This window comes from Falco cherrug, chromosome 4, assembly GCF_023634085.1.
Source record: "Falco cherrug isolate bFalChe1 chromosome 4, bFalChe1.pri, whole genome shotgun sequence".
NCBI lineage: Eukaryota > Metazoa > Chordata > Aves > Falconiformes > Falconidae > Falco > Falco cherrug.
The window spans coordinates 33,391,978-33,417,838 of NC_073700.1; the positions used below are offsets into that span (position 1 = coordinate 33,391,978).

Consider the following 25,861-nt stretch of genomic DNA (forward strand, 5'->3'; position numbering starts at 1 on the left):
CTTTCAAGAAGAAATCTCAAGACATTATGATGGAGTCAAGAATGTGTGAAACATTAACCCATGGTTCCCTGCCAAGAGAATTATTTACCTTGTTTAGCATTCAGGTTACATAATTTAGACCGCGTTATGATATTCACAAATCCAAATTCTAACATTACCTTTTACAAATTAAAAAATTATAATAAAAGCATACCTTTTCAGCAAGGGCATTTAATTCTGCTTTTGACAGCAGAGCTATGAATGGTCCAACATCTAATGTTGTTTCAGCTGTCCAGTTGTTTGGGGAGCTGAAGAAATAATTCAGAAAATTGTATTAATGAGGAATGTTTGCAATCAAAATTATACTAAATACTAAAATTTCAGAGGTTTTCTTATACTGTATCATATAGAAAACACATTTCTATGCCAATGTGATGATTTATGCTTGTTAACATCAGATTGCATTTTCTCATCTCTCTGTATAGGGCATTAGTGGAATTCTCAATATATTCAGAAAAAGCCTTCAAATATTGTGGTAATAGAACTCTCTCCCTCAATAGTATTCTTAGCATTACAGCATTAAGCGAGGAGAAATAATTCTTTTTTAAGAAGAAAATTTACCATTTTCTATCAGGTTCATACAGCAACATAACCTGCAAGATTATATCAAAAGAGAAGTAGAAACCTCATAACCAAAATCAAACCCATTCTTTTTACAGGAATCTTATCCTAAGGACCAATGTTTTGTCCTTATATACCAATGATACTTCAAGCACGCAATACTTGCCCATACTTGCTTATAAAAAAAATCCCACCCTCCTCTATTCTAATGCTTAACTACTCGCAGTGGCACAGGGGCTGTTTTTGATTAGTGTTGGGCAACTGTAACCTTCCCTGATGTCAGCAGCAGCTATGGGTGGTCAACATTTCTGAGTAACAGGTCCATGCACACTTAGGAGAAGTGGACAGTTTTCCCCTCATTCTGAAACTCAGCAACTTCGGGAAGTAACTCGGTGTGCCACCAGTCTGCTGCTAATGCTGCCTTTTAAAATTAAGGGACAGAAACACGAATCTCAGGTGATGGAACAGAAGATTTCAATCCATACCTTATTAGCTCCCTGGTTTTACTGTCTGCTATTTCATTCATCTGCAACATCAAGAGGTATGGAAGGCAGATCAAACACCTTGGAGAGCCACATCTAATGACACCTATGCCACTGCTGTTGCTGTATGAGAAATCAATTCTATGACAGGTACCATCTCTCTTGAAATAACACGCTAAAATTATTTATGTGTCTTAAAAATGAAGTTCAGGTTCAGTTCTGAGTGGTGCTGGGTTTCAAAATGCATGTAGCTTAGCTTTGTGCAGGTTTGGCCTATTTGTTTTATACAAATCTGACAAACATCAGCCAACCCAGCTGGTGGTTGACTTAAAACACTTGGGTAAGTGATTTTCAGCCTGCAAGAGCCAGAAGAAGATGGTAGTAAGAAATCTGTTACTCGTGCATGTTCTCAAAGAAAACTTTATTTGGTTTGTTGCTGCACTACGAGGATGTTTGACTAGACAAATATTTTCTAAATAAAATATATTTTTTAGCACAGCGTGTCACAATTCAATAAAATGGATCTGCGTCAAGATTAACGTAGGGATGGGATCTGGTGAAAATATAGCTGTTCCATTACTAGAAAAATACTGACTAGGAGGAAGCTGAATGAGCAACTAAAATGATCAAGTGACAGACTTTGGGGCTGAAGGGACGGATGGTTAGAAGCCACGCATTCTGTCTCCCTTTTCAAATGCAAGATACTTCTAAAGAGACAATGCCGAGAGAAACAGTATATTCTTGCCAGAGAGAGGATGGCTCTGTTCTTTGCATGACTGATACAGCAGTGTGGTTCCAACCAGCCTCCTGAACTGACTCATTAATGACATCTAACACGCCGTCTGCTTTGTTCTTTCAGTTGGTTGAACTTTATATCTTTCTGCTTCTTCTCTAGCTGTCTCCCATTACAACCGGTGCTTGCAGTCCTCTTTATTTCTCTCCTCACACCAGCACACTGAGTATCCCACTTCCATTTTCCCATTCTTTGTATTCCTACACCATTTTTTGCCTCTAACACCCTTTCTCTTGCCATGCCAGAGAGTCTGTTTGCCTGCCCCTCCTCTTAACATTATACTTTCTCACCTTTTCCTCTGGGAATTAAGTCATGCAGGGTGTCCCTGGGGATGTATTTTGTTCTGCAGTTATCATGTTACTCACAAGAACAGAAATGTCATTCTAGTGGACAGAGACCCCAAGCTTGGGCAGTGATAGAAGTTGTTTTGTGTTGTTTTCATTGAAGTTCTATCTGGGCAAAGCAAACGGTTGGTATTTGCATGGTTTAACCCTCAGCATAAGCAAGGTGGTATATCTAATATCTTACCCATATAACTCAAGGAGTTTGTATTTAATTTCAGTCTTCTGCTCGTGGCTGAGCTCTTGGCAGAGTTTGAATTGATGAAGGGCTGTTGCCATTGCCTTCAGGGACATTCTGTCGTGCAGAAAGTCTGGAGGTAAGTGGCAGATTAGATTTCCAAGTAGGTCAACATCATATTCATCAGCAACAGAGCCGTTCTGAAACAAGAAGCGTTTACCTTGTTGGCAGAGCTCATCTTGGCTCTTGCCCTCTATCACTCAATTGCACCACAACACATTTAAGCTCTGTGACCCTTTAAGGAACAAAGAGACAACAGTTTGCACTGGCAACCTAATCTATGATTTCTGCTGAGACTGCTTCATAATTTTTCTTTTACCGATGCAACTGGTGATATCTAACAAACACTTGTCGGAGCTTTCAGTGTATTCTTTATTCCATATTGAAGCACACATAAAAAATTAGTTAAAACTAAATCTCCTGCCACAATCTCCACCTGCAGAGGTGGTGCAGTTCTGCCTGGCAGCAGAGCCCTCACATGGCCCCTTGTGACAAAGGGGCCACAAGCTCTTGCTGTCAGAAGGCTTAGCTCTAGGGGTTTCTCAAGCAGCTGCCAAAACACAAGGGATTATACAGCTGGTTAATATGTATAAGGACATGAATATTTGCAGCTACATCAAAGAACAAGTTCCACCTAAAAACTGGTGTGACTGCTGCAGCTCCTAGACAGCAGCAGTCACAAAATCCTGCTGGTACCACCACCTCTCCCATAGAGCCTCCTGTGCCACGCGCAGCTCTACAGGACTAGCAACACTTGGAGCAGGGGAGAACAACTCCAGGTGCAAATGGGTCAGCTCCAGGCTGTCCCAGCCAGTTCACCATGGTCAGTAATGCCATTTCATAAGAACACTTCGTAACATGCATGGAGTCAAGGAAAATTCTTAAGGAAGCTATAAAAAGGTTTCCTTAAGCAGGGAACAATAAAACTGAAACAGTACACAAAAAACTCATAAGAATACAGATGGGTAAGTCAAGACCTTATGTAGGTGGTGACTGATATTACTGGACAAAACGCAGTGCAGCAATACGTATGTGTATAACAGAACCACAGAACAGCTAAGTTTGGAAGAGACCGCTGGAGGTTGCCTAGTCCACCCCCTCTGCTCAAAGCAGGTCAGCTACACCCGGTTGCTTGGGGCCTTGACACTAAGCTTATCGGAGCTAGGTGATAGTCTAAATAAGAAATCATCACGCTGTGTGTTGCCTTTTGGGCTCTCAGCATCCACCAGCTACAGTTTCAGCACACAACCACAGAGCAGGAGAGCCTGTGTATCAGGTTGCTGTCTCTACACAGGAGACCATGGGCATGTGTGTGTGGACCAGACAGTACAAGTAGGCAGGATAACTTTGTGATGCACCACATTACAATACAGGGAGAGAAAACCAATCAACCACTTCACTCAGTTTGGAATTGTCAGTGGCTAGTTACAGATTACTGTTTCTGCAGTTCCCCCTCCCCTGCTGACCCCTCCCAGCTATACCTACCAAGCACTCCTGTACTTTTTGCAGGACAGCGTTCTTTTTGTGAAGGCTTGGATTGAAAAGGTCCATCTCAATCTTCCCCAGACTTCCAATGAAAGGGACACACAAAGGGCCTGAAACATACTCCAGGTACTCAGTCCTGCAGAAAGAATTTAAACAGTGTCAGAATATAAACCTGATCTTCATACATGCATAACCACACCCATAAAATCTATGATGACAGAAGAATTTAAAGACAAGTCTGGATCTGAAAAATTATAAATTGGCCAGGCCAGAAAAGTTGCAATTAATACACACTTTAACTTACATCTTCTTCCAGTTCATCAGCACATGAACTTTACTTCAAAAAGTGGCTGAGGGTTATAAATAGCTGCAAGCAGATGGAAGTGCTCTGAGATGCTTTAACACTGTATGAAACAAGACTGTCAACAGTTTACAAACTTTTCCCCTTCCTCCTTTTTATTAGGAATAATTCTGTGATGAGTGAAGATGCGGTGGGTGGGTTAAGGACAAGAAGTAGTTTTAAAGTAGGCCTCCTTTTTATCAAAGTCCAAGAAGGCTTGCCATATTAAACAAAATGCTGTTCTTCTCCACCCAGAGCAGCAGGCAGCCGTTGCATGTAAAGCCGTATCCCAGAGCTGCGCCAGCCCAGCCTTACCAGGGTTTGTAGGCAAGAGCACCAGTGACTTCTGATGACCCTCAACAAGCAATATGCAACTGTTGGCCAAACAACTTGGTGCTGTAGCATGTAGAAAGCCTTGCATTAAAGCCTTTCTATTATTATTTCATTGCTTTTTAAAGAGAGTAATGCCTTTTCAAATGGAATTCTTCCATTTTCTTACTTCTTTTCAATTAAAAATATTTCAGGAAAATAATAGTTCTCATTCCCTTTTATCCCTTTAAGCACGTAGGAAGAAAGAAATGTTAAGAAAAAGAGGAATGAACAATTTGTACAATTCAGGAGTTCCTATTAAGGTACAATTATTTTTTTTTTTTTAAGGAAAAAAGGCGTCACTGAATATTACTTGGCTATTTACATAATGCAAAGTTTTTCTAACTTACAAAAATGTCTTTAAACACACTGAAATATTTTTAAGCATACAGAGCAGTATGCTTGGGAGGTACCCAATGGCTTTGTCTTACATATCCACTCTCAAAAAAATTCCTAAAAAAATAAACAAACCAAGTCTCACAACCTAGAGGGGGGGAACTCCAAAACAATCAAGAAACAAACAAACCAAAACAAACTAGCAAAACCTACATTTATGTTAGTTTTTTGATTCTGAACATGTTTAAGAAAGCCCAATGAACTAACACCTTTATTTTAGCAGACATCAGCAACAGTATAAGCAGCAACACTTCAAGCTTTTTCATTGCTGCCACACCACCACACTGTGATTCAGTGTGCGCACAGAGTGCTTCGAGGGGGACTGATTTCAAGGATGAAAAGGAATCCACAATTGTGATAAAAATGGGCTATATTAAAAGACACCAAGTATTACCAGCTTTCACTTGACACAGATTTTGGCTACAGTTAGCAACCACTTTTTATAAATTATGGATCACCAGTTTTCTTAGCATTGAAGAGATTATTAAAGAAGTGCTCTCAGGACTACTCAACGTACTGCTATGAATGCAGTAACATAAAGTAGTTAAGATGTAACTCACGGAAGCACCAGTAAGAGGAAAGGAGGAATAGATGCATTGGAGACTTTCCAAAACTTCCAAGCCAAACAATTAACCTAAAACCAACAAAAATTCAAGATCATAAACATTTAGAAATTTTGAGGAAGAATGAAAATTTAGTTTGTTTATTACAGCTTATAGTTTAGTATATACAAAACTGCATATTATCTCTTTAGAGAGCATTTTTCTTTGGTTTTCTTTTTTGGTTTTTTTTTAAAGTAGTTTAGAGCTTTCTTTTTGTAGACATTAGAGAAGAAGCATCCTATATTTGGGTGCATGAGAGCATTTGTATGGTTTTGAAACTTATATATACATTTCCAAACAGATTACTCATGAATTAGCAAGTTAGAAGGACTGTAGGAATTTCTTGCAGTTTGTAAGTGACAAATTAGGTTGTCAAAATGAAGTATGATAACAGACAAATTCACACCTAAAAGACTTAAATAAAGTATCTTAACAGACATGTTCACATACAAAAGATTTTGAAAAAATAAAAACAGAATTAACCAAATTTTAATTTAACTACAATTTAGATATTGGGTAGTTATATTTATGGACACAAAGTCTTCTTTTAGTTTTACCTGATATGGAGAAAGCAGATGAAGATTCATTTCAAAGAATTTAAAGTTGTTTAAAAAAATGTCTGTGCCCATACTTTCAATGACTTGACAAGTTACTCCTTTCACAAGCTGTCCTGTGCTGATAGGAAAAGCAAAGTTCAATGTTTTGAATATTTGAGCAGGATTTAGTCCTTACTCCTCACAACCATGTCCTAAGATACAGTTTCTTGACCACCTCTCCCATTTCTTGTAATTGAAAGTAAAAATGTAATCAAATTGAAAATTAGCCACTGAGCCTTAAAATACCCAAACCTCTGCAATGCTTTGACTCTGATTTTTGATTTGGAGACCCTTTTTAATGAGGAAGGTGAATTATCCTGTGGTATCAAGGAATGAATAAACATAAGAGAGCACAAAATAACCACATACTGTTTACCTCAGAGTTGCTCTCATCACAAAACTAGACTTAAACCCCGTTGCAAGAGAGACTCTCATCCATACCTTAGAAGGTCAACAGGATAGTTTTTCTTAGACAGCAATTCATACAGATACAAAGCCTGAAATAAAACTCACCACATTAAAGTTAAGCTTAGGTAATCCAGTTGGAAGATACAATAACTACTGCAAGGTTTTTGTACACTTAACTCTTACGCACTCTAAAGCCAGCTTGGCCAACCAAAAGGTTTGGCATCCAGTGCTGAATTCCTTCTTCACAAGACAAGACATCACTGTCTGGCATTATGGGATGATGTTAAAGATGTCCACGGCACACAACCACTGAATTCGATTTAGGTTTGAAGGGACCTCTGGATATCACTTGGTCCTCTTTCATCTCTGAACAGTCAAAGGGCCGATTGTACATGTAAATGTCTACTATACGGTACTGGAAAGCAAGAATGTATGTGGCAGAATTTTGAAGACTTTTAAACAGCATATTAATGCTCCCCTTTCTGCAGCATTGTTTCATAATGCTGCCTAGGCTCTAAATGTCCTCCTGTTGTTTATGTCAAGACACATTTTGGGGCAGTTCCTTCCTTTCACCTATGCTCCTTGAACATATATGTATTACACTTTTCTGATTCTTCCATCATACTAAATTGCAGTGGAATGGGAACTGTATAGCAATTTTTACCTGGCTTCTTCTGAGTTCTTTTTCTTTCATCATTGAAGAATTATATTCAGTCTGCTTCCATAACCCAGAAAGAGATATTTCTTTAAAGAAAGCTCCTTGTATGTCTTTGACTGATGAAGAAAAATCTCCAGATGCAGCTATCTAAAGAGAGGAACAGATAAACACATGGCATTTCAGAACTGATGCTTAGATTTACAGGATTTGCCCTTCTTTCTACTCTGTGTAATATTTTTCTTAAGAGGATAAAGGAAAAACATGTCAGTATTAAAACTGCCATGGAACTAAGCAAGAGAGAGCCTTCAAAATATACTCGGTGTTCAGAAAATAACATTAGAAATATGGACCATCGAGCCAAACCACACGTCTCAGTGACAATATTTTAAATCGTGCTGTGCATATCTGGTTGTTGTGCCCTTGTACAGAAAGAACCTGCTACACCCTCGAGTTCATGATCACCTTCCTGAGGATCCCTTGCTGTTGCGCAGGCGACAAGTCGGATAAGTACTGGGATGTTGTGCCTCGAATAATCTGAGAAAGCTCCTTCGGGTTCATGCTGTAGAATGACTGGGTGCTAATACCAGTTACCAACGCGCCCATTTGACTAACATTATAAAATGATAAGACCTGCAGAGATAACAGCACAAAAAGAAAGTTTTCTGGCTTGTGAACAGTAGACTCATTCAAAAGCAAAAGTTAACAAATAAATCAACACTATTATTTTGAAACTTCAGAGAGGACCCTGATTCCTTCCATTACAATATATTTGAATCTGGGATCTCTGATCATGCAAATTCTGCTTAGGGCAGTGACACAGAAAAAATAATATATACAACTGCCAAATACAAATAGACATTCTCTCTGTTACTTGAGGATTACTTTGGGAGGTACAGTCTTGGATGGTTTTATTTGATTCAAACAAAATTTTCAGACCACTAAGTACTAAAAAGAAATCTTGTACTAAACTTTTCAAAATCTATGGTTATCGTTAAAAAAAAAAATCACTTTTAAAAAGAGAAGGTAGGAAAGCTGTTATCAGAGATACCTTTTCATAAGAGAGGTATTTACTGGATAAAATCATAACTTGGCTTTTTGCCCACCCAGAGACTTGGTTTAATGTTGCAATAGCATTATGCACCGCTTTAGGTGACAAAGATTCCAGCTGACTTGAAGTTAGTCCAACCACAGCATCTGACAGAGATCCAACGATATCATTCAATGTCTGGTTTTGCATGGCAGTGTTCAGTAGCTGAGATTTGAGCTAAAGCAAACAAAAAAAGCAGATGGGGGAAAAAAATATCTGCCAAGAACTAATTTCCATTAGCACCCAAAACTTTAGCTGAAGTTTCTGGAATAGACATTGGCAACCATTTAGTGACCACACACTTCATAAAAATTCAGAAATAGAACCGCAGTTGTGAAAGGAGTATGGGACAGGAGGAAACAGAACAAGAAAAGAATGAGCACTGTAAAAGAAAAAAAACAAAATTGGCTTTTATTCTTTGCATGATATGCTCGAGAACTATTTTCACTTATTTCTTAATCCCAGTCATTTTTCACTCTTTTCTTTCCATATTCAAGAAGAGTCCCTCCTCCCCTGTTTTTAGGATTAAGTTAGGCAAGAAGAGAAAATACTGTACTTACCTTCTGAACCTCAGCCTGGAAACCTCTCAAGTGATTGCACTTAATCATTTGATGAAGTAAAGCCCGGGCCACAGCTGCATCCATCTGTTCCATGTCATCATAAAAGCAAACCAATAAACCCAGCCTATACAGAAGAAATACATTAGCTAACTTCTGGCATAAAAGGTGTCACTCTGAGGAAACAGAAATACAGCATGGTATACCCTACTTGTGCTCAAAACTTGAGTAATTTGTCATTAGTGCCTTAAACTGCAATCTTTACAACTCCACACAGCCTGAAACCGGGGTATGAGACACACGCACTGTTCTCTGTATTCAGCTGAACCTGACCCAGATTGCTTGTGCTGCCAAAAATTTAACTTTCCAGGTTCCATCTGCCCATGGCTGGATTTTCCCAGCTAATGACTTCACTCCCCTTGACAGAATTCGCAGTATAATCTCTGCTTTGAAAAGGGTGGAGAGTTATTAATAGGTTTCTAGAGTGGCTTGCGGAGTTCTTTTCTGGATTGACTGGATGTTTTGAACTCTCAATCCCACTTGGGTTTCACATGCAACGTAACTCATTCATGCGTCAGAGCAGCAGCTAGAGCCTGACACAGCCTCTTTATTGTTTCAGGTTTAAACAAAGCCTGCTGTATTTCACATCAAACATATGACTGGCGAATGGCTGGAGACCTGTCCTGTTCAACACCGGTTAGGAGAAAATGCGTTGAGGTTCACTAGCTCAGCTGTGCCAGCACCGCAGTTTGCAAGGCAGTGTCGTGAACCAGATGTGGAGCTGATTTGTCTTCACAGTACCTGTGCCGTATTATTTAAGACAGCTTTTCCATTAACCTCTGTAAAGCACAACCACAACCATAGCTGGTGGGGAGAAGCAGTCATACCACCAAGGGTAAGCGCCTGCTGTAAGTGCCCTTCTGACTTAACCCCTGCACATATTTACTGTCATTACCTGCAGCCCTGCAAAGAAAGAGGTCTGAACTGTGTATCACTCCCTCTGGACTTTAAACTTTATAGTGACGGTGATTTAATTTGTTTGTATGAAGCCTGAATCAATCCCCTGTCCCTGTGAACTCTCAGCCTTTGTTTTCATAATTTACACAGAACAAGAACCTACAAAGACGTGGCCAAAGCCCAGCTTTCCTGCTACACTCTGTTTTTTAGCAATTCAACGATGCAGGCGTAGGCAGAGTCCAGGCAATAATGTCTGGATGTGATTTAAATCAACAGTGGACAACACTGCAGCACTATCACAAACAGTAAAATTCTGCAGCGCAGAAAGGCTTAGCTGTTAGTTCCTCTAGTCCCTCAACAACAACCTGCTTAGCAGTATCACAAAATACTGCTTCAGCAGCCCATCTGAATTCATGGACATCATCAAACTAACATACAAATCAAAGAACATCTATAACAGCATTTTTATAACAAATAATTACTCTCTGATGCATTATTGCATAGCCACCAAGGGCTCTTCATCTCCTTTGGGATTAACACCAATGAATAATACTACTCCTTAAAAGTAAAAGTGCATTTAAATCATCAGTATGGTTAAAATGAGTAATATAAAATAAGTGTGTTGTAAAAATGGAATATATTAAGGATTATGGAGCATGGCATTTCTCTCATCTGTGAGAATGTGACACCTCTCTGGAGTGGTAAAATCATTTTTAAGATTTCTGACATCGAAATTTGGAGTGCGGGCATAATTCTTCTCCCACTTACACCTCCAACAATCAGCAATACTTCACGAAAGTCAGTGAGTTACATTGCAATAATGACAGGAGCTCTGAAGCCATAAAGCATATTCTCCATTAGTTTAAAACTCCAAGGTATCCCCCAAGGAGACTACAAATAACTTCAGACAGTGGTGTCTTGGGACTAAATACATCCATTGACACAACAGTGTAAATGTAAACGTGGAGTACAGCACTCTTGCAGATAGCTCATGTTCACTGTATATTTATGAGTAAGAGCAGTTTATTTTCGTTTATTATTGTTAAAGTAAGTTCAGTGCTGATTTGACAGCCCTGAAGATGCAGTTTTCTGCTTATATGCTAACAGTCTCAAGTGTTTAAGCATGGCTTGTCTCTGCCCTGCAGGACAAAGAGGACAGCAGGATGAGCTTTGTGACCTCTCTGGTGACACCCACATCAACGAAAAACCACTTGCACACCTGGCTGGCATGAGTTACAATTTCCTCCTTCAAACCTAACTAACATGATTTCCACAAAACACCTATCTTCTGTGATTCAAACAGCCAAGGCAACTCATGTCTCTGTTTTATTGCGGCACTGTGCAATGTGATGGAGCTTCGACTGGGTCCCCCAGATACTGCTATAGTTCTCCTACTAATACTACAGCCAACTCCTCACTGCGCAGCAGGAGACAAAGCATTAGCTAATCAGGCACACCTCCAAAAATTCATAAAGTAGCAGTTCTTCACTGTTGCTAAACAGGGTTGGATTTCAGCCTAGATTTTTCTGCTGGAAGGGAAAAGTTATGCCACACCAACACTTCCATCAGCTACTTATTGCTCCTCTCTTTCCTCCTTCCTTGTTCATCCTCTCCACACACAGCCATAAAAGCAAAAGAAAAGCAGTAGATCTAACATACTTGCCTGTAGATAGTTGAAGTGTTTCTCATATCAAATCCTGATGAGTTTATTCTTTCCAGGAAAGCTTGTGCAAGCTCTGGTGTGATGTCATACACTGTGTCCAACTGTTTTGTGGCATTGTCATAGCTAATGAATAGTCTTATCTGACCAGTGCAAACAAAATCATGTGTCAGGATTATGACACAATTGCATTCAATAAAATATATTTGATGCTCTATAATAACTTATTCCATTCATGTTATAGAGAAAGGTAGAAGATAGATTTGGATAATACAGAATTTTTGAAGGCAAAGCTGAGTGAGCAATTCTCTGCCAAACTGTCAAATAATTTGAGGTTCTTCTGTCATTGGTCCCTATCTTTCAGTACAAGTCACAGAATTCTGATACAGATAAATAATTACATATTAATGATAGGCACTTTCAAATTCCAAAAAGAGAAGAATATTTGGTTGACAATGGATTTGGATTCACATCATATTTAAGTAATTAAAATATATAAACCTATTTTTCATGTTTGAGTTTGCATTTGTGTTCACATTGTTAGTAGCTGACATCACTTGACAATGATATATCCAACCGCAGTTACCTGAAGAACAATGAAATTACTTACTTCATCGAGACTAATTTTCAGAATATCTTCTAACGGGAGATGGACCATATATCTTCCCAAAATCCATAAGTTTTCTGCACTGACCCAAGAAGTTGATTCATTGAACTCTGTTTTGTACAAATAAATAATCACTACAATGTTAAGAAAGCTGTTATTTTTCAAATACATTGTACCCAGTAACCTGTTATTGGTAAATAATTTTACAAAAATCTGCAAATCAGAAAAATCCTTAGCAGAGAGAGTCAGGTTCCCTCCATCAGCTGGATTTTAGTACTACATTTTTATGAGCCCATATATTTTTTGATGAAAATGAAAGTGTTTCAAATGTCTGAAGTTTTCTCATATGAAAATGATTAATGTTTTATGATGTCAAAATATAAAATGGATGGGACAGGAAAAATGAAACCAATAGTATTAAATATGGAGCAGCATTTTTAAAATTCAGTTCTCCTAATCAAATGTATTATTTAAGAACATCAGGAAGTCATGATACTTTGTAACATTTTATATATCTTATATATTATAATTAATGATACCACTTATTTCAGCAATATGCAATAGCAATAATGGAGAAAATGAAAAATCATTTACGTACCTATATAAAAATAGGTTGGCAAAATACAAAGTACTGTGTAACAGTTAAAAAACGTCATTCGTTTAGTAACATTCTCCCAAGGACTGAAAATTAAATCAAGATCCAAATATCCCTGACAAGAAAATATTTATTGACTAGACAGGTACTTGGAGCCACAAAATAAGTATTTTCTCCAAGGTGTCATAATTTGGATGGCTCAGCATGTGATACCTCTGAACACATTCCTCAGCAGCGCTGATAATAACAACTCTGTTAGAATAAAATCATCTGTGCACTTTGAAGAGTTTTCAGTATCCAAAAAGCCCCAGCCTATAAATATCAGAAGCAGAAGAATCCCATTTAGTAAGTGATTTTTTGCAAACACAGATCTAAGCTCCTTAGCTGAGACAATGATGCTCCCAGCAGAACTGTCAGGCCTTTTTTTTTTTAAGTGATATTACCTCAGGAATATTAAGAGAGTTGAAAGATAGGACAGCAAAATTAAACAAAAGAACTAGCACAATTTAAGGATGCTGACTGTGGCCTTCAGTGAAACAGACTGGCAATTACTAAGCATGGTAGATGTGATCCCCAAAACCTGTTTTGTTATTTTTAAATAAGGTACAAAATTTGGAAGTTCCAGCCTCTTGTTTTTGTAAGGGCTACAAGCATGCTTCATCCCTCAGCACCTCAGGGCTGTTAATACATGGAACGCACTAACTGGCTGAGCGACAAAGACATTTCTTAAAAGGTTTGACTCTAAGACATAAGAAGCCAGATGACACAGGCTCTGGAAGGGACCTCTGGGGATCATCCAGCCCAGCCCCCGCCACAGCAGGGTCGCCTGGGGCAGGTCACACAGAGCCACATCCAGGCGGGTTCTGAACGTCTCCAGAGGAGGAGACAGCGCAGCCTCTGCGGGCAGCCTGTGCCCGTGCTCCGGCACCCTCCAGGGAAAGGAGTTCTGCCTCGTGTTCAGGTGGAGCTTCCAGTGCCGCACCTTGTGCCCGTTGCCCCTGTCCTGCCGCTGGGCACCACTGAAAAGAGCCCGGCCCTGTCCTCTTAGCACCTGCCCTTAAGGTGTTTATATGCATTGATAAGATCCTGTCTTAGTCTTCCCCAGGCTGAACAGGCCCAGCTCTCTCAGCCTCCCCTCACAGGGGAGATGCTCCGGGCCCCCCATCACCTCCGCAGCCCCCGCTGGCCCCTCTCCAGCGGCTCCTTGTCTCTCCTGACCTGGGGAGCCCAGCACCGGACACCGCACTCCAGACGCGGCCTCACCAGGGCAGAGCAGAGGGGGGGGATCCCCTCCCCCGTCCTGCTGGCCACGCTCCTCCTCGTGCACCCCGGGACACCACTGGCCTTCTGGGCCACACGGGCATGCTGCTGGCCCATGGGCAACGTGCTGCCCACCAGCACTGCCAGGCCCTTCTCCGCAGAGCTGCCCCCAGCAGCTCAGCCCCAGCCTGCGCTGGCTGGTGTGTGGGATGGTTCCTCCCCAGGTGCAGGACCCAGCACTGGCCATGTCATCACTTGCTCACCCAGCAGCGGCGGGGGCTGCCCGACACACTGGGGCAATGCTGGAGAAGCCCCCTCTGCCTTCCTGCAGGCACAACAGAGGCACAGCAATGAGCTCTCTGTCACCAAAACCATCAAAAAACGCTTGGAAGGTGGCCCCATCAACACCACAAATATGAAGCTTCTTTCAAGTTTCTTTTCTGCTGAGCTTCAATGAGGAAGGTGCTGCTTCTGCAGATCGCTGATCCCTTTTCCCAGGTGGTCCCAGTGCTAGCCACATAGGAAGTGAATAAATCAGACTATTGCAGGACTCTTCTGTTGTCCCGCACTCCATGCTGTGACACATGGTGTGCAGATACACCTGAGTGAGCTTTAGATTGTTTTAGACAACAGCCTGGATGGTGGTAGCAGTCCAGCTGTACCTGCTCAGGGCTGATGGCTCCTGCAGCTCATACTACCAGAACTAGCCGGCCATCAGTCCGCACCCAGTGAATCACCTTATCTACGCTGCTTTGCATTTGAAGCAGCAACCAGGAGGTACCAGAGGTACGGCAATACTCAGTCCCTTCTGAGCTGGGTGACCATTTACAGGCTGAGGGTTCACTAATGCTTCAGACGTAACTCAGCATGTCTGATGCTGTGGGACTTTCCCAGGGCTGCTGAGTATCATCAGGCAAGTTCTGCATCTTTGCTTCCCCGGTAATGCACTGGCAGGGATGCCACCTCCTAGCAGTGTCATGAACTTCTTCTCTCAACTTCATAGGTTAGTCTGATGTTTTGAAATGGCATAAGTCCCAGGAACCAAATTTAGCTCCTCTGAAGCAAAGTGGGCATTCTGCCTTTGATGTGAAGGGAAAAAGGAAGAACATACACATCTAAAAGTGTAAAATGCTCCCATGACAGCACTGCTGGGATGTGTCAGTGCTGCTGCCACTTTACAGCCCCCTTGTGGAGCCTGTCCTGCACTGTCCCAGCTGTGGCACATCTGGTTAAGGCACATTAACAAGGCAAACAGATGTGGCAAAATGCATAAAATCAGAATTAATTACCTTTGGTTTTATCTCATCCCTTTTCTGAATTATATAGTGCCACGTGCAGTAGAACTTCAACGTCTGCATTTCTTTTTTATTTTTAAACAGTGCATTGGATAATGTGTTCTGAGACAGATCTGTTTTTCTAGACTGAATAGGAGTTTAGAAGTGAACAACATGCCTGTGCAGAGTACCTGACAATTGTATCCTATTTAAATCTTAGAAAAAGGACTTCAGTGCAAAGATTTCACATAGAGCTCTGTGCAGAAGAGATGAAGGGCAAGCATCTTTTCAGAACTATTTGCTGTGAATAACAAAAATATTATGTTTACTGTATTCTGGAGCAAAGCTATTCAAGACAGCTCCTCTTAAACAGACCTGTGTTGAATTTGGGAAACAATTCAATACAATGGGTAGGTCTTTTGCTGACTGTTTTTCTCTTATGATAAGCAAGAAGAAAATACTTTGTACATAACATACCACTCCTGTTATAGGATTTTTGTAGCATCTGCTTCATCCAGCCATACAGAGCTTTCTGTGTATTTGCTGAGGTTTTGTCATAGAGGTCCTTGAATACTGTTGATCTAAGTGATACAAGGGAATTTTAGTTCACTAATGAGTTAACTATTTTTTTTTAAATTACACACATGGACAAATGTTTTTAGAAAGAGCAACACAGAAGCCGAAAGCTCTATCTGGAAAAGAGACTGAGACCATATAGTAACCTCTTTTTAAAGGTATATATAGTCAGAAAATACTACATAGTATTAATTGCATCTGGAAAATAAATGGCTTACAAGTTTCTGAAAGCATCCTCCAGCAGAACGTTTGGGAGGTTCCCAATGACATCAGGTTGGAGATAGTTCACTGCTGACAGACGCAAAACCTGGCTTAGGATATCCACACAGTCCAAAGCACTCAGAGCCAGAAAGCATTTATCCAGTGTTATAAGGAACAAGGTCCTGTTTACTCCTGGGCTTTGAAAAATTCTCTCTCTAGTCTTGCCCCAATCAAGAATAACATTTCCCATTTCCTGCAAGCAAAAAAGCATTAAAAGAATGTCTCTCTGATTAATTCAATACATTGTTCATTTTGAGGCCTGACAGAAAGCACTCTACAAAAGATATGGTGCTGTTCTCATGAAAAATAGCTGCAAAATACTGTCTGGTTGCATTACTTCAGATAATTCCTTTCTGGCACTGGCCAGAGACCAGCTTGAATCTTTTGACAAAATGAAAAACAGAAAAATAATCCAAATGGCTGAAGTTATAGCGTGTGCTCTCATGAAAGCACTAGTTACTTGGAAATTGAAAGTATATCGGAATCAAAAGGTTATTATTTTATACATAATTGAATACATAGACATCTCTAGAATAGACATTTTCCCATGCAGTATTTCTTGCAGCTATTACTACACACATCCCCTCCAGAAGATGGGGTAACGTCAAAGAACCAAGCCCAGGGAACGTCATCCTGGTTAGGGATGGATTATTAGGTTGCTCTGTCTCTCAAATCAACATGTCTAGGACAGCCTGTTCAGAGCTGATAGTCCTGGGCTTGGTGATTTGTTCAGGCAGTATTATCAGTCCTGGAAGAACTGGGTATGCTGTCTGAGAAGACAAAATGTAGTTTGTTGAAAGTGCTTATGCTCTACTGCTCTGTCTTCCAGTGCATGCTGCACACCTATCCCGTGTGCTCGGGCAGCAGGAGCTGCACCACCACTGTCTGAATAGTGGATTACACACCGTTTATTCTGGCCAGTCAATCTCCCTTTTCTCCCAGATTAATCTCCATCCTCTCAGCACTACCCATGCAGGAGGCCCTTTCTTGCGGCAGGGAAGATGCTAAGTGCTCTCCTACACCAGGCTATGATCCTACCCCTGCGGTGGAGGTCCTCTCTGCAGGAGTGATCCTCCTGGCGTGGCACTCACAGACTTTAAGCCAGACTTTTTATGATGGGCCACATAGGGAACACACCACAGTGGCAAGCAAATGACGTTATGCTACCTCTCCTCCAAACTGCCCAACAGTTTGCTTGCACACTTCTGTAACTAATCAAGAAGATAACTAATTTCACCTTCTTTAGTCATCTTGGCTCTCTTTCTAGCCACTGAAGAGAAGCAGATATTCCCCGAGAACAACTGGTCTGACCTACCGTAGAAACTTGCTCAGGAAGGTAGATCATTCTCTGGAGATGCATTTCTCTCCACTGATTACAGAGAAAATCCCAATGACTGACTTGGACTTGGCACCAAACTTTCAGACAGCAAGAATTACGTTAAGTAAATCCAAGCTAACAAGAGGGGCTCCTGGAATCTAATCCAAGCCAGCTAAGGAACCACACGGTGTGCACTGCGAGACCCCCAGTCTGGCCCTCTCTCATTTATCCAAACCACTGACAGCAGCTTGTCTTTCTACCAAGTGCAAAGTGACTTACAAGATGGTCCTTTCTGCTGTTGAAGAGATACTTCATTGCAGTTCGGAACTGCTGCTGATCAAGCTGTTGGAATTCGGATAGTAGTTGCCTAGGCTGGTATAAAAGGTTCTTCAGGTAACTTTTTATGGACATCTGAAGTACAGAAAAATATGCAGAATATACACAAAACTTGTACTATTGTAGTAGGGGCATTTTACTCCCTGAAAACCTCCGCTTAAGGAGAGATAAGTGCTTAGCTCCTGTACTGTCTGTGTTGTCAACAACTAGAATAACTATACTCAACACTAACTGTAAACAAAAATAACCTAAATGTAATTCTGAAACGCAGTGATTTTTAAAGCCTATTCTTGGCTTTGCGAGCGAGCCATTCTCCAGTGAGCCACTTAAGAAAGATGCCTCGGTTTCTCACTTCATAAAGAAGAGTAATAACGCTTTTCAGCTTCACACAGCAGAGCTGTGAAAATGCAACTTTTAAAGAGCTCAAAAAAATCAGGTACCGTGTGCATATTATTACTTAAAAAAGGGAAGGAAATATGCAATTAGATGGGAGGAAAAGTCTGTACCAGGTCGTAAGGCAAAAAATATTCTCTCTCACATCAAACTGCATTACCCGTTAACAATCTCAGGCCTGTTTTGAAAATCTAAGGGGAATTATAACATTGGAACAGAAAGCATTGTAAGGCTCATTAGCACCAGACTGGAGTAAAATCCCTTCTAATTCCTGACAGAATTATTTCAGAATTGGTTTGGAATTTGAATTGAAACTGTTCTTTGTTGGTTTTGCTTAGCTTGCATTGCCACCAGCAAATATTAACATAGTTAGGTCCTTGTTGTCTAGGGCATCCACACCTGCTTACAGCATTAAAGTGTTAATAAATCTAATCAAATGGGAAGAGGCAGCATTAGTCTCACGTAGGTTTGGATTAGCTGTGACAGTGAAACGGAGCTTGGGAAAAGGTTCAAGCGCTGTGGAGCTACATGGCCGTGGGCTTTTGGGAGTGCCTGAGGCTCAGAGATCGCACACTTGACGCTTGCCTTTTTTAATCTTTGTGTGTGTGTGTGCGCACGCGCGTACGAAGGAGGGAGGGGCTCAGGTTTTGATTAGCAGGCTACAGCTCCACTTAAGCCAGCTCATAACTAATCATAACGACCAGGCATAAAGAACAATGACTTTTTCCTATATCACTTCCACATTGATAATTTACAAAAACAGAGTTCAGAGGAGCTTGAAAAGGTGGATGCATTTTGTAGGATGCTCTGGAGCCTCTCATTCCATTAGAAAGAGTGCAAAACTACAGCCACAGTCAAAATCTGGGAGAAACCTGCCATTTTGTGGAGAAACAGCACGGGAATATACTCAATTCAGAAACAATCATTAAGCCTGAAAACTTCTATAGTGTCTGCTTTCCATCAGAGGAAAAGCAAAAAGGTCTGCTTCATTATTATTACTGCCTTGCATACCCCTGCAATCTCAGGGGAAAAAAAGACAATCCTATGCCTATTTCCTACTCATCTGCTACATTGTAGGTCTGTTAGTCATCTCTATCACTGACAACCTAGTTTTGGCAGAGAGGTTGTTTTTCAAATAAATTTTTTAATGCATTTTAAATGGCACAAACCTGTAGGCTGCTAAGAGTAAACATAACTTCCTGGGCATTAAAATATGCCATGACTTTTGAAAGCATATCTGCTGTCCAGACATTAGAACTGTAACAGAAAACAGGACCAATAATGCCAGTAAAATAGTATAACATGTAAAATAGCACATTACAAGACAAAACAAGAATAAGAAGAACAAACACTGCTACTAATACCACAATGACATGAATATTCGGCTTTCTGGCCTAATGAGACTAACAGCTGACCTATTTAATGCAATGAAAACACGTGGTTCAGTGAGGAACGGAATTAATTAGTTATAGATTTTTTTCATCTAGCTCCACAACAACCCACAATAATCTCAATTTTCCAATGTGTTGCCATTAGTACCATCTCCAGGCATGAGACAAGCTGTGCTGTGGCTAGTCCAGTGCGATACATGTGCTTCCTGGTACCCCATTATACCTGTTCTGATCTGCTTGTAGAAGGGAAGTGCGGTGACTAACGTCTGCTGCCTTTCCCTCAGCAGAGCCATTAATTACAGGGTGTCTTCTTTACACAGCCATTGATTTTCTCAAAATATGTAGGAGTGGAATTGCCTTTGAGGCTTATACTGCTCTTTCAAATCCAGACAAAATTAGCAAATAATTCAAAAGTCACCAGGAGCTGGAGGAAGTGGGATGGATGGGGGATGGAGCAGAACTGAAAAAGGGAGATGGGCAGAAAGCTGGAACTGCACCTAATTTCCTTAAGAAGTCATTCTGAAACATATGAACAAAGTTAGTTATCAAAACTTTTGAAAACTGTAGCAGCCATTTATTCTCAGCCTCATTCTATGCATGTTTTTTGCTTCATCGTGAGAAACAGCTTTTTCCTTGTTAAGAGGAAATACTACTCACAGGAGATCTAAATCAAAGTAATCATATGTGCCAATTTCATTCCATCCATAATGTTCCTGTTTCTGTGGAAATGAAACAGATCATATCTAAAGTGCAAGATAATACCAAAAAACCAGGATGGTGAGAGTAACACATTACCTTTGAAAATGAAGTATATCAAGGAGAGCTGCACATGAAAAATGGAACACAAAAAGTTATGGTGAGATATTGAGTTTTAATTCCTTTTAGAAGCACAAGTGGGAACAATTTTGTACATTACCATTCAGATACTTCCCAGTTATTACTTCATCCTAAGGAAAAAATTATAAATATATGTAGCAAAATATTATTTTTAATTATAATACAAAATGCTAGTAAAGAGATCAAATAAAAATACTAACCACAGCTTTGTGTAATAATGGAGGCAAATCTGTAAAAGATTATTCCATTACTGAAAGTTGATTTAATGTTTCACCATTCAACTGTTCTACAAAAATGCTGTATTGTATGCAGTAATCAAAGCTATATATAGACATACAATTTATTTATAAGCATTTAATGCAGTTTTGATTAAACGTATTTACAAAAAAGCAGTGAAAATAAAATGCTGTTAAAAAATAAGCAAGCTTGGTTAAATTCTTTGCTGGCATAGCTCCATGAATTCAAGAAAGCAGAGACTATGGTCCTAGTTACTAAACAGTACTGCGTCTATTTTACTACACATAGCTTTTTCCATCCACACAAAATACATCCCTCATACAGGAGTTCTGGTCTTACCTTCAGAGTTCTGACTGCGTGTAATCTCAGCATGATTCACTGATATCAATAAGAAACATATCTTCAAAAGTCTGGACATTTCTTCTAGTGTTTATTAGAATCAGAAGATATTTGGATTGAAAAGGAAAATTAAAAGAACAAAGTCAAAAGGCAATATTCACCCAAAACTTTCAGAGCCATAAATCAGAGACAGCCTAAGCTACGGAGTACAGATAGAAATCAGAATCATCTAGAAGTGCTTGCTCCCAAATTTTTAATTTAGATCTTTTTCCAGGACAGGAATTTTATGCAAACACAAGTCTGCAAGTGTGCATGTACAGCCAGATTTATTTCCCTTTTACCAAGTAGCTCTTAATTTTCCCCCTAGTAGCATCATTTATTTACTAAGCCACACTCCACCTAAATATGACTTAAATGCAGTTTTGTTAAAGCAAACAAACAAATCCTTTTAAACTCAGATAAAAGAGAAAAGAAATAGAAGGAGTGAAAAAGGAAATAGCAAAGAAGCTCCAAAAAAACCCTAAGCTTTTTCTAGCTCGTTAAGTTTCCTGAACCTGCATTCAAACCGTGGGATGCCCTAGCCCTCCTGCTTGCCCTGTGCCCGTGCAGAGTGCTCCAGGGAGGGTGAAGAAGCACCCCCCTTCCCTGCTGCCATCACTCTGCCGAAAGGGGAAAAATGTCCTTATACCCTCCTGAAGCAGAGAGAAAGCAACACATTTGAGAAACCAGGTTCAAGACCATGCCACTTCATTTAGACAAATCAAAGCTCTGGTCTGTACTCATGAGAAGCGTACCATCAATTTTTCCCCATCAGCTAGGACACAGTTTCTATGGAAATATGTGTTTTAGTAGGTCTTGCTATCCCTGTGCTATGAGGCATAAAGATCACGGAAAGATAAAATAGCTGGAAGGGCAGTAATAGGATACCCAGAGCTTTTCACCAGGGCACCACAGATTCTCATCAGAAAAGATCTGACAGTCTCACAGTTGTCCTATATGAAATGAATGTGTTGCTTTCTATCTAGCTCCTGAAGGACAAGGATAACATTGCCATAAGGCAATGGGATGGAAAGGAAGCTGAGACCGAGGTGGTCTCGCTCACACACGTGTTCCTGCAGCTATGTCCCCTCCGCAGCACTGAGGACCATGAGCTGCTTTAATCCACGTTGCAGCAAGTTTACTGCAGAGGGGATTTTCTGCCTCTGCACCCTCGGCCTGGCACTCTGCCCAGCCATGAGAGTTACCATCCCCACAGGTAAAACAATTAATTAATCTGAGATATTAGATGATACCCTGCTCTACAGATTGCAGCTTCTTACACTAGGATTAGTCTCTGATTTTAGAGCCCTGTTGGCCAACTATGCTCTGACACTGAGATGACTTTGTTAGGTTTTCTCTCCCTTTCCTTCATTTCAAGGGTTTATCTGCAACACAATTTCTGCATTTCTTTTTGTTGCTGAATTTGGACTCATTCTCTCCTTTTTTTTTTTTTTTTTTAAAAAAAAAGTTCTTTGCTGTGGCTTGAGTTACAGATCTGAACATTTGATAAATACAAACACCTTTTCAGACTGCTTAATCTCACGTATCAGCAAGGTACTCTTTTATGAAAACGTCTTTCAACAGCCTCTAGCAACACTTCAGTATCACAAATACTTAACTCCAGTCTTGTAACAGGAGTGACTCAAACTGACAGACGATGAAAAATTTAAACATTAGACTTTAAGAAGCTATTGCCTCTGTCCTGTTCTTGCACACACTGAAACCTTTTTCAGCTATTCTTTTGGGAGCACTACAGTACATGTCTCTCACTCAGACGTATCTGGTTTCCTAGACAATGAAGTTTCTTGTGTTTGTTTCTGCCTTTGCCCTATTAATTTTGCAGTAAGGTTTGATTACTTTGCATAGTTTAAATCATGCTACCAAAGTCAATCCTGATTTGTTTATTCCAGCTCATTCACTTTGATTAGGGAGTGGGTTTTGATTACAGCATGCTAAATTCTTATGTAATAAGATTAAATGCTAAGGAAAGTGCTTTTTCATCCTGACTAACTCCAATAGAAAATTACCAGGTGCAGAAAAAATCTGCTGTGAAATCAACCTGCTTGATAAAACAACCTGTAGGATGAAATAGTTCCTTTTGCCAGTGAAATCAGTCTGTTTGCAGAAGTTCACTGCAGCTTTTAGATAATCCCAAATCACTGTGTGGGGATCTGTTGCAGATCCCATCCAGCATCTGCCCAGATTGTTCCTTGCACCATGGCAGCATATGCTGCAATCGGATCTCTGAGATGTCACCCTGCTACGAACTTTCGAGTTATGAGGAGCTCCCAGATTACCTTCTCTTGCTCCCTAAACAGCCGCTCTTCCATGTAAAGAAATCCTGGACTTTTTATCACTCACTCCGATGCAGTTGCTGCCTTATCTGAAGCTTGATAACCAGAAAGCTAACCTCATAATCAGAAGCCTTGCTGATAAGCCCTTGCACAGCCAATGCCCATCCTCCCCCTTCCAGCCAGCCTCCCAGCACCTCTGAAAAAAAGCAATATATATAGTGAAGGACCCCTCGAGGGGGTCAGGCTGGAAAGGGAGAGGAAAGCAAGGGGATGGCAGAAGAGAAGAAAGAGATGGTGGGTTCTTGGGAAGACCCAGGACCCCACAGCACGTTACCTGCCTCTGCTGCGTGCTGCCTTCCCGCACAGGCAGTGCAACAGCTGGGCGGCTCCAGCCAGGGACCCCAGCGCAGGGGGCAGGGACTGGGACCAGCACCGCCTCGCAGCGCAGGTGCCTGCCCAGCAGCACCGGCCTTCAGCCAGAGGGAGGGGAGACGTCTCCTCTGCTGGGGGGCTCGGAGGGTGGGGGACTGCAAGGATGCATCCCCTCCCGAGGTGGTGAGAGCTCAACGAGTTGTGTGAGGAGAACACGGGGCCAGGCTGGTGGTACCCAGCACCCTGCTCCCACCTCCCCACCCTGAGCACAGGCAGGTGGCCCTGGGCTCCTCGGAGCAGAAATGAACGGACTGTACCTGGGACCACCCAGCAAAAGGGGGCTGTGGTTTCTGTGAGATGAAGTTGTTCCACCTTTGTGCTGAAAGTTTCCGATTAGATCATGCCCTTGCACAGCCTTTTTCTCCTGCGATGCAATACATCCAGTGCCACACCTCGACAGAACAGACAGTTTAGTTACTCTCCAGGGCAAAGCACTGCACGTTAGTGAGACCACAAAGTGTGCCTTAGGACAGGGACAGCACAGGGACAAGGCAGGGTCCCCAGGCCTGCGACAAACAAACTTGGACATTTGACCTCCAGCAAACACTTGCCCCCTTGGAGGACATCTTAAGGTGTTTCAGGCAATTTAGTCAACTACCAGGCTCAAGATTTGCACCGGCTGTACAAGCAGACACTAACTGCACGCAACTGCACTCTCAAGGTCTGGAGAAGATGAAATCCTTTCCCTGATGCAATGAGCCATGCTGCACCCCTTCCTTCGCAAGGAGCTCCAATTTTGTAAGTACAGGTGTAGGTACAGTCCCTTGGGGCTACTCCGAATGTTCAACAGGACTAAGCAGATTTTTGACCCTGTTGAATTTAAGCTTACTCTGTTCACAGCTTTTCCTGTTACTGCTCATGTTTTAGTATTTTAATTCCCTACTCAACTGTAAGAATACTTGTTTAAATAGAGGGAACAAACCAGGAAATCATAGGGAACACTCCCCCCTATATTTACATTGCATCTTCTGTCCTAAAACCTCCCAAAGCTATTACAAACTAAAGACCTAAGTGACAGGACTAAAAGATATGAGACATGAAATGCACAGTCTCTTGTGTGATTCTTAACCTGCAGCACTAAAACACTTAAGTACCTTTGAAGAAGTTTGTCTTACTACATATGTGCTAGATGAAGCTAAATTCATTTAACATTAAGTAACATATTTCCCCACTATTAGATGAGTACAAAAGAGCATAACAAAAAAAAATCCAAAACCAAACCAACAAAAAAATAATTAAGGATTCACTCCAGAGCATACATCGCTCATTTTTCCAACAGATAAATCTGACTCTACTTTGTGCCAAAATTCAACAGCACATGCTGAAACGAGACGATTACTGGGCCTGAATTACTGTTGGGAAAAAACCCCCACAACAGTCAAACCCCTCATCCCATACTAAAGAATACTTAGAATTAGTGTGTATATATATAGAGAGAGATAGATAACTGAGAATAAAAGGCTATTAAATTAGCAAGAGAAATCACTAACCATCAAGCAAAGGAAGTCCAAGGTAAACCTAAAAAGATATGCTGAAGCACTCTACCTGGCATAAGATCACCAATCAAAAAAAAAAAAAACCCAAAACATACACAACTTTTTTAGACTTCAAAAGCAAAAGATAAGTCGGTTCTTTCTTTACTTACCAGCTGATACACAAGCTGAAGTTTCTTTGCTCTATCACACTTACATTCCAAGCAACATAAGATAGACACCTGCCAGTTCTGTACTACTTATGATGCCGCTTGATGTTTTAATGGAAGGTTACATCCCAACTTCCAGAAATTATCCATTTTAAACAGAGTTTTCAAAAAAAGACATATTAAAATAAATGACATTTAGTGTTCCTGAAGAAAAGAACATGTCCCAAGCTAGCAAAGCCTTCAAAATCAGGTTGCTATAGCCTGATCCTCAGAGGCAGTTTGACCCACAAAATTTGCAAGAAACTGCCTGCAAGTTTTTTAAGCTGAAAGCCTTTGGAAACAACTTGGTTAGAAAGTTTGTTACTAAATCCACCAGTTCCAAGTGCAGTTTTGGCAAGTTCTACCATCATCCCTTTAGCTGGAAAATGGCATATGCAAAAGCAATGAGGATTTATGAGGCT

The 25,861-nt window shown here is 40.8% G+C and overlaps 1 protein-coding gene across 10 annotated transcripts in view; it reads right to left on the reverse strand.

Annotated features, from left to right (window-relative positions):
* Positions 1-24,150, reverse strand: part of OTOA (otoancorin) — a 40,894-nt gene extending 16,744 nt beyond the window's left edge. Inside the window, exons 1-21 of one of the 10 annotated variants that reach the window (XM_027810054.2) lie at positions 24,016-24,150; positions 20,994-21,074; positions 20,618-20,646; positions 20,497-20,527; positions 20,376-20,403; positions 19,359-19,446; positions 17,740-17,871; positions 16,100-16,335; positions 15,783-15,886; positions 12,180-12,286; positions 11,573-11,712; positions 8,956-9,079; positions 8,357-8,572; positions 7,771-7,938; positions 7,315-7,455; positions 6,684-6,739; positions 6,204-6,321; positions 5,605-5,678; positions 3,940-4,075; positions 2,404-2,594; positions 194-287 (exon numbers count right to left, since the gene is read on the reverse strand). In XM_027810054.2, coding sequence (XP_027665855.1) covers positions 194-287; positions 2,404-2,594; positions 3,940-4,075; positions 5,605-5,678; positions 6,204-6,321; positions 6,684-6,739; positions 7,315-7,455; positions 7,771-7,938; positions 8,357-8,572; positions 8,956-9,079; positions 11,573-11,712; positions 12,180-12,286; positions 15,783-15,886; positions 16,100-16,335; positions 17,740-17,871; positions 19,359-19,446; positions 20,376-20,403; positions 20,497-20,527; positions 20,618-20,646; positions 20,994-21,072 — 2,292 coding nt within the window. In that variant the 5' untranslated portion in view covers positions 21,073-21,074; positions 24,016-24,150. Of the gene's footprint in view, positions 1-193; positions 288-2,403; positions 2,595-3,939; positions 4,076-5,604; positions 5,679-6,203; positions 6,322-6,683; positions 6,740-7,314; positions 7,456-7,770; positions 7,939-8,356; positions 8,573-8,955; positions 9,080-9,163; positions 9,421-11,572; positions 11,713-12,179; positions 12,287-15,782; positions 15,887-16,099; positions 16,336-17,739; positions 17,872-19,358; positions 19,447-20,375; positions 20,404-20,496; positions 20,528-20,617; positions 20,647-20,993; positions 23,298-23,660; positions 23,989-24,015 lie in introns of those variants that run through there. The other 9 variants (XM_027810053.2, XM_027810058.2, XM_027810056.2 and 6 more) reach the window with 9 other exon arrangements.
* Positions 24,151-25,861: the final 1,711 nt, after the last annotated feature.